A 14,634-nucleotide genomic window follows, 5' to 3' on the forward strand; every position below is an offset into this window, starting at 1 on the left:
AGCAGGAATCTACGATGGCACAGACATTCCTCTCTCTCACTGTGCCATCTCTTTCTACCTGATCACTTTGCCTTCTGTCACACCTCATCACTATACCTTCTTGCTATACCCGACTGCAGTGTTTTTACTTTATACTTAATCACTGTGCCTTCATTCTACACGTGGTCATGATGACTTCCTCTTGTCTTGATCTCTGTATGTTCACTCTGTACCTGTTTGCTGGGCACTGTGTATTCACTCTAGTCCTCTTTGCTGGGCCTTTTCCCTATACCTCATTCTGAGCCTTCTCTGTATACTTGAACACAGAACATTCACCCCACACCTGATTGCTATGCCTTCACTCTATACCTGACTCCTAGAAAATGGCAAAAACTACCCAAAAAAGTGAGGTTGAATTTATTGCACATGAGTTTTTAGAATGAAATTTCAGGAGCATGTGCTCTAATACAATGATTTCACACTTAAAAAAAATTTTTTTTTTGTAATATAATGATGGGAATGTATAGCTGTTTCATCTTAGGACAGTGATTCTAGACTCAGAGAGGTTTAGTGACAGAAATACTGCCTCAAGGCTTTTTTTGTTTCGTTTTGTTTTGGCATAGCTAGCGGGATCTTAGTTCCCCGACCAGGGAATGAACCCGGGCCTTCGGCAGTAAAAGTGCAGAGTCCTAACCACTGGACCACCAGGGAATTCCCATATTTTTCATTTTATAATATTTCAAAGCAATTTCAATTTATGAGCCTTTATTAAAATATAGGGGTAATAACATAGACTAATTAATATTATCAGTGATAATTAAGTAATGGCAAGTGTCTAATATGAGATTTTTGGTTTGGTCTATTTCTCCAGAAAGGAAAGAAAGAAGAAACGAAAGAAGAGGAGGGGAGAAGAGAGGAGAGGAAAGGAGAGGAAAGGAGAGGAGAGGGAGAAAAACAACAAAAGTGGCCATAATTAGGATAAATTTATATAAAATATCAGTAAATTTTTGTAAATATTAAGAATGATTTTAATAAGAAAAGTTTATATCTACATTTATGTGATAAGTATACAGACAAAAATCACATGGAATAATAGCTCTTCACCTCTATAAAAAGTATATTTTGTCTTTATTCCATATAGAGTTTATTTATTGACTATTATATCTGTGATACTTTGTTAGGTGCATATGACACAGAAATAAAATAATTTAAAAATGTGAAGGACCTCCAAATCAGTAAAATATCAGATAAGCTCAAAGTAATGTATAATATAAAGTAGTGAGCAATAAAATATAAGCTGGGGGTCCTCAACCCCCAGGCCATGGACAGGTACTGGTCTGCTGCCTGTTAGGAACCGGGCCGCACAGCAGGAGGTGAGCGGTGGGAGAGAGAATGAAGCTTCATCTGCCGCTCTCCATTGCTGCCAACTACTTCTGCTTGCATTAATGCCTGAACCGTGTCTCACATTACCATGTGAACAATCCCCTCATCGCCCCCCCAAACCGCCCCCCCCGCCCCGGTCCATGGAAAAATTGTCTTTCACGAAACCAATCCTGGTGCCAAAAAGATTGGGGACCACTGTAATAAGCCCAGGATGCCCCAAGGTCAGTTGTAGTAAAAATGTTTAGTTGTATTTTGTTTAAAAAAAGACATTATCTCCATAAAGAGAAGTATTAAGTTCCAAGGCTAATTTATACACCAGAATGTTCCTTTAGCCATTATGAAAATTTCACCCATTATATTTTTTTACATTTACTTGAACATAAGTTGTATCTAGAATTGCCAAAACCGATTGGTTTGCTTTGTATTCACATTTCCTACACTGGGGAGCATATACATGAAAATCATTTTTGAATATATTTTTTAAAACATAACATGAAGATTTGGGAATTCCCTGGCAGTCCAGTTGTTAGGACTCTGCACTTTCACTGCAGAGGGCCTGGGTTCAATCCCTGGTCAGGGAACTAAGATCCTGCAAGTCCCATGGTGTGGCCAAAAACAAAAAAAAACATAATGTGGAGATTTAATTTTTGTAAATTGGGTCCAACTTATGGTGAAATAATTCATCTATTCCAGTGAAGTACTTTCTATTATGAATTGATCAGTTTTATTGGGGAATTCCAAGTCTAGTATACTTTCATAAAAAGTAAATGGAGAAACTAAGGAATCTGAAGTAGCATAAAATGCAATCTGGTAGATCATATCAATCATTGAATAAAAGTGAGAAAATAAATTGGTTTTGTGGTCCTTCTTGAAAAAAACAAATGTAATTATTTACAAGAAAATAAAAAGAATCATTACTCCATAGAGCAATAAAACTTTTTTACCAGATATCTGAACAACGATGTTCAACAAATTAAGAGGCTGTATTTTTACAAACTCTTTCCTCCAAACATAAGTGTAGGTGGAAAGGGCTAACATATTATCATTCAATAAATATTTACAGAACATTGTTTCAAGTGATGTACAGTAATAGAATACAGCAAAAGTAGAGTAGTAGAACTTCTGAGCCTTCTCTTCAAAAACCCTTGAAGGTTCTGCTCTCACTCTCTTGAAATGCTGCCCTAAGAATGAATGTGAAGTATTTCCCCCATTTCATGAGTTGTCTTTTCTTTTTGTTGATGGTTTCCTTTGCTGTGTAGAAACTTTCTAAAGTCCCACTTGTTTATTTCTGCTTTTGGTGTCAAATTTAAAAAGTCGTTGCCAAGATTGATGTCAAGGAGTTTACCCGCTATGTTTTCCTCTAGGAGTTCTACGGTTGCCAAGTGTTACATTCAACAAGTCTTTAATCCATTTTGAGTTGATTTTTGTGTATGGTGTAAGATAGGGATCCAGATTAATTCTTTTGCATGTAGCTATCCAGTTTTCCCTACCTCATTTATCAAAGAGACTATACTTTCCTCACTATATATTCTTAGTTCTTTTGTCATCAATTCATTAACCATATATACATGGGTATTTCTGGGCTCTTTATTCTGATCCATTGATCTATGTGTCTGTTTTTATGCCAGTACTGTACTGTTTTGATCACTACAGATTTATAATATAATTTGAAATCAGGAAGTGTGATGCCTCCAGCTTTATTCTTTCACATGATTGCTGTGGCTTCTTGAGGTCTTTTGAGGATCCATACAAATTTTAGGATTGTTTGTTCTATTTATGTGGAAAACACCATTGTGATTTTCAGAGGGATTGTATTAAATCTGTAGATTACCTTAGGTAGTATGTACATCTTAACAGTATTTTTCCAATCCATGAACACAGACTATCTTTCCATTTATTTGGTCTCCTTTAATTTCTTTCCTCAGTGTCTTATAGTTTTCAGTGTACAGATCTTTCACCTCCTCTGTTAAATTTATTCCTAAGTATTTTATTCTTTTTGATGCTATTGTAAACAGGATTGTTTTCTTAATTTCTCTTTCTGATGGTCCATGTACAATGAATGATATTTTGAGCCAGTAAATTGTGGCTTGGTTTGTTACAAAACAAAAGCTAACTGATACAGAAGAAAAGTTATGAGAAGGAAGTTAAGAAAAAACATGAATCTTAGAAAATTTTGTCCAATGTATGATTCACCACTTGCTCTATATGATTCTTCATATGCATTCTAATCTACCATGTAGAATTGTAGTGTCAGCTTCACTTTACTGAAGTTATCTTTCTGAAGTTATGCCCCAGGGTAATAATTATAAAATGGCTACTAGAATCCTGGAAGATATCCAGGTGAAGCTCCCAAGATGTTTGGGAAGAATTAAATTAGTTCCCCAACAAGCAGCACAATAAAATAAGCACAGCTTGTGTCTCTTCTTGTTGCTTTGCAACAAAGAACACAGCTGCAAATGGAAACAGGTCTGGGGTTTAGAGGTTGGAAGGGAAAAAAGAAAACATGAAAAAGATTGGGGATGTTTTAATACATCTCCAAAGACAAAGAACCTTGCAGAATTTAAGGGTCATAGAGTAAAACTTTGTATCTTCTCCTGATATGCCAAAGTAAGTTTTAGTACTCCACTGAAAGTAGAGTTCATAAATTATATATTCATAATTTTCATAAAGTATATTCTGTTCTCTCTCCAATTAATTAAAAACCATCATTCCTATAATCTCTTACAATTTAAAAATGCTTTTAAATAAGGTTTAATTATTGGTATATTTTATTAACATATAGAAGAGAATAGGTAGAGATTTATATATTTCCTTATAAATATGTTTCCATGAAAAACAAAGAAGATGTGAAATTTATTTTCAAGCAAATTAGACTGTGATCTGACATGGTTTTCTTTGAAACAATTCCCATACATAAAGCAATTTTTTGAAAATTTAAGGTGATTGCAATGCAACCAAATTTAAATTTGTACTTCTGATTCTAAGCAAAAGTAATACTAGAATTGAAGAAATGTGGGTATACTTACACACAAATAGAAGAGACAAAATTATTATTTTTTAAAAAAGAGATTTACCAATACACACAATTAAACATAAACCTTTGCTAGCTTTTTTATGATAATAATATATATTATTATAATACCACTAAAGGTCTTAAGACAATTGTTCCCTTTCCATCTGAGAATGGCGATGCTATTTACAAATAAGATTTTATTCATTCTATCTTCATTTTCAAAAAGCCACACATGCACCCGAACATGGACTCCAAAAAGGGAATAATTTCATCTCATGGTTACTGCCCTCTTTGAAATACACAGACTTTTAATAAAATTACAGAAAATCAAATTAAAGAAGTACTTCTATAGAATAATCGGTAGGAGGTGGTAAAGTCATCAAGATTGGAATGATAATAAACCACATATGAGAGAAAAAAGAAAACAAAAAATGTTAAGTGTGTATTGATAAAATATGTACCAGTCTCTTCACAGTCCTATCAGGTTACATTTGCCCTCCAGAATATTATAATGTCAATCTGTCCACATATGTTCACTTTGTTGAAGGCAATCACATTTTTAGATAAGTTTTAAAAAAAGCAATGTGACAGCCAATAGCTTACTAGACACCCATCATAATTCAAACGGTCCTTTTCTAAATCTGTGTTACAAAAACAGGCAGATTTAAATGAGCACCACGATGACTCTCATGTAGCCACACTGTTACTCTTCTTTCTGTGAGCACAAATATCCTAACTTTATTCAATGGTTTTCGTCACTGTTTTCATAATGTTATCCATTTAAATATGGTAACTAATACTTAAACATGAAAATTGCTTACCTGGGCAGATAGAATTGGTTTTGGTCACAAAATATATGGCATGAGCATTTCAACACTATGGGATTCTTTTCGGAAGTGACTCGAAATTTAACAAATATCTTTTCTCCCATTCATGTTTCTATTTTGACATTTTTGTAGCCTCTCCCGTTGTGGAGCACAGGCTCTGGACGCACAGGCTCAGCGGCCATGGCTCACGGGCCCAGCTGCTCCGCGGCATGTGGGATCTTCCCGGACCGGGGCACGAACCCATGTCCCCTGAATCGGCAGGCGGACTCTCAACCACTGCACCACCAGGGAAGCCCTCTATTTTGAAATCTTTTCATTCTTTTATTTTGCATGTTTCTTAGGGCAATGATTCTCAACTGAGACCAATTTTGGCCTCCAGATATCTTTGGGCAATGTCTGAAGACATCACGATATGGCAGCGGTTGGAGGGATGCTATTGAAGTCTAATGAGTAGAGAGACCAGGGATGCTGCTGAACATCCTACAATGCACAGGATAGCCCCATAGCAAAGAATTATCCAGTCCCAAATGTCAATAGTGGAAAGGTTGCAAAACTCTTCTAGGGCGATATAATTCCCTAAATAATAGCTGAAATTACATGGCGTATGTAAATCTAAGAGATAAAGAAAAACCTTATTTTAAAACATGCATCAAAAACCACTTCAGTTTATTTTGCATCTTTCTTTTTGAAAACATCCAGAATGCCACAGACTTTGCTTGCTATTACTCACTGACAGAAATATACTACCACATTATGCTTTTCTCACTGGCAGTATAACACCCAGCAACTACTTGGAGGGCTCCACAACCATTTTTTAGCAATGGATATACCAGAAACAGTCATCTGATAAAAATGTGCACACATAAGAGGTCCCTGGTGCTGCCTTCTCTTGCCCCCTCTGTATTCTCATATCACATTTTGCAAAGCTCTATAGGGAATCCATCATTTGCACGATGATCCTGCTTATGCCCCCTTATTCACACAAGCAGGAGCGTGTGCATGCACACATACACACACACACACACACACACACACTCTGAACTATACAACCCCACAGGGAAGAGAGAGTGTTTTTTTATCATGTGTCCTCTATGTAAAATGCACTTTTTTCTCCTTGTCTAACTGGAAAAGCTCCATACATTATATAAGATTCAGAGGATGCCTTCTCTAGTCTGCAAGCAGGGCTCCCAGTCCAACTGTATGGGCCCTCTATTTTTTTGCTTATCAAACACCATATTGAAAATTTCTGTTTACATGTCTGCAGCCTGCTCAAATTTAGGGGCCTTGTTTTATTTACCATTTTATTACTAGCCACTATCACATTTCTTAGCACACTAAATGCCTTCACTCTCTCTCTTTCTTTCCAGAAAGAATTGGAGAGATTAAAGGATACAGTTTTTTTTTTAATGACTGGATGATTCAAAACTCAAATAATGTGTATATGGTAAAAACAATGATCTTATCAGTCACCTTCTGTTGTGAAAATTTTGTTGTCACCTATCACACTATTGTTAGCTATTATTACTATTGGGAACTGGTATAGTTTTTTTGTTTTGTTTTGTTTTTTTGCGGTACGCGGGCCTCTCACTGTTGTGGCCTCTCCCACTGCAGAGCACAGGCTCCGGATGCGCAGGCTCAGCGACCATGGCTCACAGGCCCAGCCGCTCCGCGGCATGTGGGATCTTCCCGGACCGGGGCATGAACCCGTGTCCCCTGCATCGGCAGGCGGACTCTCAACCACTGCGCCACCAGGAAAGCCCTGGTATAGTTTTAAATGTAAATATTATTAATGTCTATTTTCACAAATCTACATTTTACTTTTCATTATCATTTTATAAGTAACATGTATATATTATTTTAATAAAGAAGAATGTACTTCTCTCATACCAAATAAACCTGCAACCCTCTTTGTAGAAGTAATCACTGTTACCTGTGTGTGTGTGTCTCCTTCAGATATTTCTTATGTATGAGTATGCATATTCTGTAACTCGTATTTACTTTTTAAAATAAAGTAGGTTCTATTCCACATGGATTTCTGAAAACTTTTTTCTCACTAAAATACTCTGGATCTTTGAATGTCAGCATACACGTTGAAATTCATTCATTTTAAGGCTGCCTAGGGTATCAGTATATGAAGAATCATTCATTTAAGAACTTCTTTATTAGTGTACTTTAAGTGTGTTTTCTATTTTTCACTATTGTGAACAATACTACAATGGGCATCCTTCCTTTTATATCTTTGCATATCCATGTCAATATATCTATAAAATAGCTTTCTACAATAGATATATGTTATTTTAAAAATTTTGGTAGACATTGCCAAATTACCCTCCAAAAAACTATGAAAATCAACCTTTCTGCTAACGGGTCTGCACATTAACAATTTTGTGAATTATCAAATTTGCATACCTGTTAGGTGAACATTGCTATCTCCTTCTCCTTCGTGGTTTCTTAAATTACTAGTGAAATTTGAGATTTTTTTGTATGATTAACATGTGTTTATTTTTCCTAAGAATCTCCTGCTAACGTAATTTCCCCGTGTTTATTTGATTGTAGTCATTTTATCCACTCATCAGAACTTCTATGGATCCAATTGATTCTACAGTTGACAGGAAACATGATTTAGATATCTGAAATCAACTGTTAGCTTCAGCACATGCAGAAAGAAATATTGGTGCCATAGCAAAATCATCTAGCATCACAATTACATAGTAGGAATGGAAAGGAGGGATGATTTTCTGTATCATTCCCAAATCAAGCCACTTAATAGAAACTGGCATCACTGTTTCTTTTCTGATGCTAAAACCTTACTCGCCATTCCTTTGGATTCAGTATTATTTGGTTATTGGGTTCATGTTGAAACCTAGAATTTGTCCAACTCTCAATTCAGATTCAGTGCAGCTGCATGTATCTGAAATCCAACTCGATAGCTTAAAAAGATGAGATTTACTTTCTTAAGAAGGCTCTTGGGATTCGCAGACCAGACCAGGAGCATCAGCTCTGCAATGGATCATTCTTCCGGGTCCTTTTGTCTTTCTGCACTAAGCAACAGGCTTTCATCTTTATGGTTGCAAGTGCCTGCTACATTTCTGTACCACATCTGCTTTAGGCAACAATTGAAAGGAAAATGGTGATGGGTGAAATATGCATGCCAGGTGTGATTTTTTGGGCAGGAAACCTATATCTTTCCTGGAAGTTCCACCTAATTGCCTCTGCTTAACATCCTACCATCTAGAATTACATCACATGGTCATTCTTAGATGAAAAGATATGGTAGGAGGTGAATATTTAATTCTGCACAGTGTCACCCTGATCAAAACTGAGTTCTCTTAGTAATAGGGAAGGGGGAGCTGAATATTGGATAACTAACAGCATTTACCTAAAAGGAAGAAGCATGATCTTACTGTTTGTGACAAATGCCATATTTTTGTATATGTGTGTATATCGTCAGCTGGGCTGTCAGAACACTAACTGCCCTGGATCAGCAGATGACTGTCTATTAAGAGTATTAGAGGGTCATTCTCTAAAATCCCTTACAATAGAAATTGGCAAACTTTTACTGTAAAAGGCAACATAGTAAACATTTTAGGCTTTGTGAGCCATAGTGCTGGCTGCAAACTCAACTCTGCTACTGCAAAGCCCAACTACCCTAGCAATATTTAAATGAATGGGTATGGCTTTGTTTTGGTAAAACTTTGTTTACAAAAACAAGACAGAAGGCTGCATTTGTCTCCACTGCCATGGTTTGCTGTTCTGTCCTGCACCACATTACTAGTTTTTTGTTGTTGTTTTTGTTTGTTTGTTTGATTTCTAAAATTAGAGGCAGTGCAAATACCACTCATTCTTAAGCCCACAATGTAAAGTGAGTTTCTCACTTCACTTTTATATCACCTTCCATATGTTCATATTTCAATGTGCATTAGATGCTATTATAATGATTTTTATGTATTTGTTTTTCCACAATGAGTTCATACACACACACACAATATGATTTCCAATATTCAGCCTAAAGCTTGCCATACTCTTTCACCAGAAATCATGTGTGGAACTGTGGTACAAAAGAGACTGGAAGCCTACTCTGCTTTGTCCCTTTTCTCCACTACTTTTAGGCATTAAATACTTTTCCTTCAACCATACTTGTCTCCATAAAAGAACTTAAGAATACAGTTGACCCTTGAACAACTTGTGGGTTAGGGGTACCAACCCCCTGTGCAGTCAAAAATCCATGGATAACCTATTACGGTTGGCCTTTGTGTAGGAGGTTCCTATAAGTGGACCCACACAGTTCACACCCGTGTAGTTCAAGGGTCTGCTTCACTGGTATTTCCCTCCCATTCCTACCTTTCTCTCCAAGTCCTAGATGAGGACTGAAATGTCTTGGCTTGTTCCTAAGTCCTCCAGCCTTTGCTGCAATGATTCCTTTAGGCTTCATCATTCCTAAATGTCCAGCATTCTTTAACAGGCTCACATGTACCCACTTAGCTTTCACTGTGTTCACACACACGTATATATTTCAGGGTACATTTCTGATAACTTTTTTCCCCCCTTGTCATTTTCCTTGGCTTTTCAATCTCTGTTCTGATTCATTTCAACAATTCTCAGTGTCAACTGTTTTCCTAAATATTTTTCTAGATAAGGTGGGAGGATGATATACTTTCTGGATCCTTCTCCACATATTTCTTTCATGCTAACAGATGAATCATGTTTTGCCTGAATGAAGGATTGGGGGTTTCAGTCTTTCCTCTGTAGGCTGACAATGGTATATTCAATTGTTAACCACTTTCCAATATTTCAAGTGATAAATATGATGTGAAAATATTTTTTCCTAATAGGTAATTTTTAAATATCTGAAAGTTTGTAAAAATTTTCTCTGTATCCTTAGGTGAATCCTGGCAAAGTTCCTAAAGCCTAAGTTTGATTCTTATTCTATTACCCTTTCCAGGAACTCAGAAAGTCTATTAAACTTGTAAATTCCGTATATCCCTCACCTCCAGGAAAAAGTGTTATTGCTCCTCTCCTTCATCTGCTTGTTTCCTGCTCTCTGGGAACATGTGTTATTCACATCCTAGGTCTAATTAACATATACTCTAAGTATCATTTATTTCTCACAATTGCCATATATTTGTATTTTTGCCCTCTGATTTTTAGCTCCTGCTTCCAGTCTGGGATTTTCTTAAGTTCCAGAAAAATAATTTGGGTCTTATCAGTGACCCTTCATGCCTCAATGCATACATTGATTTATTTTTTTTTGTTTACTTGTTTATAGGAAACATGGCTTTGAGTTACAGAAATCTCTCTGCAGTGTCCTTAAAACACTAGTGCTCTGATTATCTACAGTTCAATACTCTTTCTTGGTAATGACTGCTGTGCCCGTTTTTCTCTCTATGGTGCTTTGCCTGCCCTGGTGACCGTCATTTCCTTTGCACTCCCTGGCGCTCTTACTTGGCCTCTGGCAGTACCTTACCAGTGGCATTCTCACAAGTGGTGGAGTCATAGAGCTCTTCGCTTTTATAGGAGAAGAGGACTGGCAGATGGGCTGTCAGTCCCTTGACAAGGTGCTAGGAGGAAGTCTGTTCTGGAGTTTTCACACAAACTCTCACCTGCCAGGAATAATGGTGTTGAGCTGTTCAACTTTCCTAAGAGACCAATGAGCATGAGTGTCTTCTGGGCCTTTCCACAGGCTCTCTGTGTCTGGACCCTGTATTCTACTCTGGTCCCTGGGGAGCCAGATTAGCAATGGCTTTCTCCCCTGAGATTCTGGCTAAGAAGGAGAACTTAGTCTCCCTTTCTAACTTGCTTCCCCAACAGCTTCAGAAGCTATCTGCCAATCTCAGGAGAGCTAAAATGAAAAAATAAATAAATAAACTGCAATCTTGAATTAAAAAACCTTATGTATATGAGACAAAGGATGTTAACAAAACATATTGTGGTAATGTGATAATCATTTCACAATATATGTAAGTTAAGCCATCATGCTGTTCACCTTAAACTCATACAGTGCTGTATGTCAATTATATCTCAATAAAACTGGAAAAATTTTCAAATTAAAAAAAACTATATATATATATACAATTACACAGAGTGATTTGATTCGTGACCATAATACCTAATTTAAAACCCATACGTATACAGGAAACTTAAATATGTAAAACCTTTATTCAAAATATGTTCTAAATCCAAACTGAGAGCCTCACAGAGGTAATAAAAATATTATTATCACAGCTGAACTTTATTTTAATTATATTTAGGAAATTTATCATCTGAGATAAAAATAAACTAAAATAGCTAAACCATGGAAATCTGTGAGTGGTGGGAGAACCCCAGATATCAGAAGACTGGAGACCTCAATCACAACTTGTGTAGGCTCTGCATTCAGGAGAGCCTAGAGTCAATTTCTTCTAGCAATTTGGGAAAGAATTTGGGACAGTTACTTACATACTGTACACCACTTTGCACAGCTTTAAATTGGTATTCAAAATACTTCACAGGGTGGTCATATATTTTAAAATAAATAAGGGATGTAAATGCTTAGGATATCTGCAAAGTTTATTGATTAATGTAGCTATTGCTTGTACTATTAATACTATTAAATTTGATCATAACCTGCAATTATAAAAGATATAGCAATAGATTTCCAGCATTATATTACCTGTATCTATACAAATTGTCACTGAATGTGTTGGTATGGTCAAAGAATTATGCCAGTTAAGCAAGAATTGCAAGTGTTTTCTCATGTATGGTTGTTTTTCCTTGAGATCAAGCTGTTTCTTAAACTTACAGATTCAGAAATTTGTTTTAATAAATAGTAGAATAGCTAGGCCAAATGTTCTTTAACACTTTAGGCCATAGGAAATTATGAAAATATTTTGGAACTTCGTCAGATTTCTTCACTCCCCCCCAAAAATTTAAAAACTGGTCTTCAAAAGATGATTTTTTGGATCACCAAAAATATATTAAATGACAAAATATAAAAATGATTTCTCTTACCCATATCTGACATTTCAGGCACAGTTACGATATATGGTCCATCTGTGAACTTTGGAGCATTGTCATTGATGTCTTGCACTTTGATGATAAACTCAGATTCAGGTTCAAGGGGCTTGTTTGTTCGTCTGTCAATAGCCTGAGCATGAAGCACATAGTGGGTCTTCTGCTCTCTGTCTAGACTTTTTGTTGAGTGGATGTCACCCGTGGTATCATCAATGATAAATATAGTCCCAGCACCTTCTCCAGTAAGGATGTACTTCACAGACCCATCACCTTTGTCAGAATTAGAGTGCAGCTGTAAATAAAGATGGAATAATTGAACACAAAATTATACTCCAATTTCACATGGTGTTCTCTGAAAACTACCTATCTATAATTTAAAACTTAGTTTTGACTATGACTTTTCTTCTCTCCACAGTGTCCCATGTGTTGCTACAATCATCTATTGGTCTGCAGTTTTTCTCCACTTGGTATTAATATGGATATTTTTATTATGATCTGCCTAAGCTCCAATTATTGATGTAAGAACAATTAATAAGCAATACTTATTAAAAGAAAAACAATAACCCTTGTGGTCATTCTACTAAATCCACACTTTACTACCTACATAGAATAGAACTGGAAAAATAAACTAGCAGTAAATCACTGTTGCCTTCCATACTTGTAGGGATTTTTTTTTTTTTTAATTAATAGCTTGTCATCCTAGTTCAACATTAAAATTAGAAAAAAAAAAAGTAGGACAAATTGACATTCAAATTATTTGTTAAAAATTCCACAAAACGGCTTCCTTGGTGGCACAGTGGTTGAGAGTCTGCCTGTCGATCCAGGGGACACGGGCTCATGCCCCGGTCTGGGAAGATCCCACATGCCGTGAGGCGGCTGGACCCGTGAGCCATGGCCGCTGAGCCTGTGCGTCCAAAGCCTTTGCTCCGCAATGGGAGAGGTCACAACAGTGAGAGGCCCGCGTACCGCAAAAAAAAAAAAAAAAAAAAAAAAAAAAAAAAAAAAGAGAAAAAAAGAAAAATTCCACAAAAGAGGCACTTATTTGTCACAGAAGCATTAATTTTATAATTTGGAAAAATAAATATTTTCTACATTAATTGTTTACATTTAGAATTTAAAAAAATCTTGTGGTGGAATATTTTCTTTCTTGAAAATTTATGAAACTTTAACTCAAAACTTAAATAACGGTAATAGATTTCATCAATAAGTAGGCCCTAACTTTTAATTAATTGAGATACACTAAAAAATTTCACCTATTAAATAAAAATGATTGAATATTCTTTGAATAGACATTATAGAGTAATATTTCAGCAGAGGATTTCAACAAGAAAGATAAATAATGGTAAGATAATTATAAGCCTCTTTTTATAATTTATATATTAGCAAATGCTTTTAAACTGCACATGGTTCACACTTAATATCTTGCTATAAATTATAACATCAAAGTTCAGTTAAATATTTCCATGAATACTACTGCTATATTTCTAGCTAAGAATGACCTCAGTATTTTCTTAAATTGCAAACACATACTTGAAGAATGGTTTCTCCCAAGAGATCTGAACAGTTATCCTTCATATGAAACCTTTTTGGTCACATAACCTCAACTACTCACTTTTTGCACATTTCTGAACCTTGCAAACATTGAAAATATATAACCTTGTTCACATAGCATTCACATAGCGTTTTGGTTTCTAGCCACAGTAAAGTGAAAATTTTCAAGCTTTATGTTAAAGTCTCTGAAGTCTTAGAAGATATTTTTTAAAAGATAAAATATAGGGATTTCCCTGGTGACACAGTGGTTAAGAACCCGCTTGTCAATGCAGGGGACAGGGGTTCAATCCCTGATCTGGGAAGATCCCACATGTCGCAGAGCAACTAAGCTCGTGAGCCACAACTACTGAGTCCATGAGCCACAACTACTGAGCCTGCATGCCACAACGACTGAAGCCCACGTGCCCTAGAGCCCATGCTCCACAGCAAGAGAAGCCACTGCAATGAGAAGCCCACCCACTTCAGTGAAGAGTAGTCCCTGCTTGGCACAACTAGAGAAAGCCTGTATCTGAAATGAATGGCCATTATCAAAAAGCTAGAAACAATAAATGCTGGAAAGGGTGTGGTGAAAAGGGAATCTTTCTGCACTGTTGGTGGGAATGTAAACTGATACAACCACTATGGAGAACAGTATGGAGGTTCCTTAAAAAACTAAAAATAGGGCTTCCCTGGTGGCTCAGTGGTTGAGAGTCCGCCTGCTGATGCAGGGGACACGGGTTCGTGCCCCGGTCTGGGAAGATCCCACATGCTGCGGAGCGGCTGGGCCAGTGAGCCATGGCCGTTGAGCCTGTGCGTCCGGAGCCTGTGCTCCTCAACGGAAGGGGCCGCAACAGTGAGAGGCCTGCGTACCACAAAAAAAAAAAAAAAAAAAAAAAAAAAAAAAAAAAAAAA

At 36.5% G+C, this 14,634-nt stretch overlaps 1 protein-coding gene across 1 annotated transcript in view; it reads right to left on the bottom strand.

The window, feature by feature from the left end:
- CDH18 (cadherin 18) overlaps window positions 1-14,634 on the bottom strand; it is a gene marked incomplete at its 3' end in the record, with an annotated part of 264,813 nt that overhangs the window by 161,173 nt on the left and 89,006 nt on the right. The window contains exon 2 of the mRNA XM_007454264.1: window positions 12,190-12,484. Within this exon, the coding sequence (XP_007454326.1) occupies window positions 12,190-12,484 (295 nt within the window). The remainder of the gene's footprint in view (window positions 1-12,189; window positions 12,485-14,634) is intronic.

The sequence above is a fragment of the Lipotes vexillifer genome, unplaced genomic scaffold (assembly GCF_000442215.2).
Source record: "Lipotes vexillifer unplaced genomic scaffold, Lipotes_vexillifer_v1.1 scaffold271, whole genome shotgun sequence".
NCBI lineage: Eukaryota > Metazoa > Chordata > Mammalia > Artiodactyla > Lipotidae > Lipotes > Lipotes vexillifer.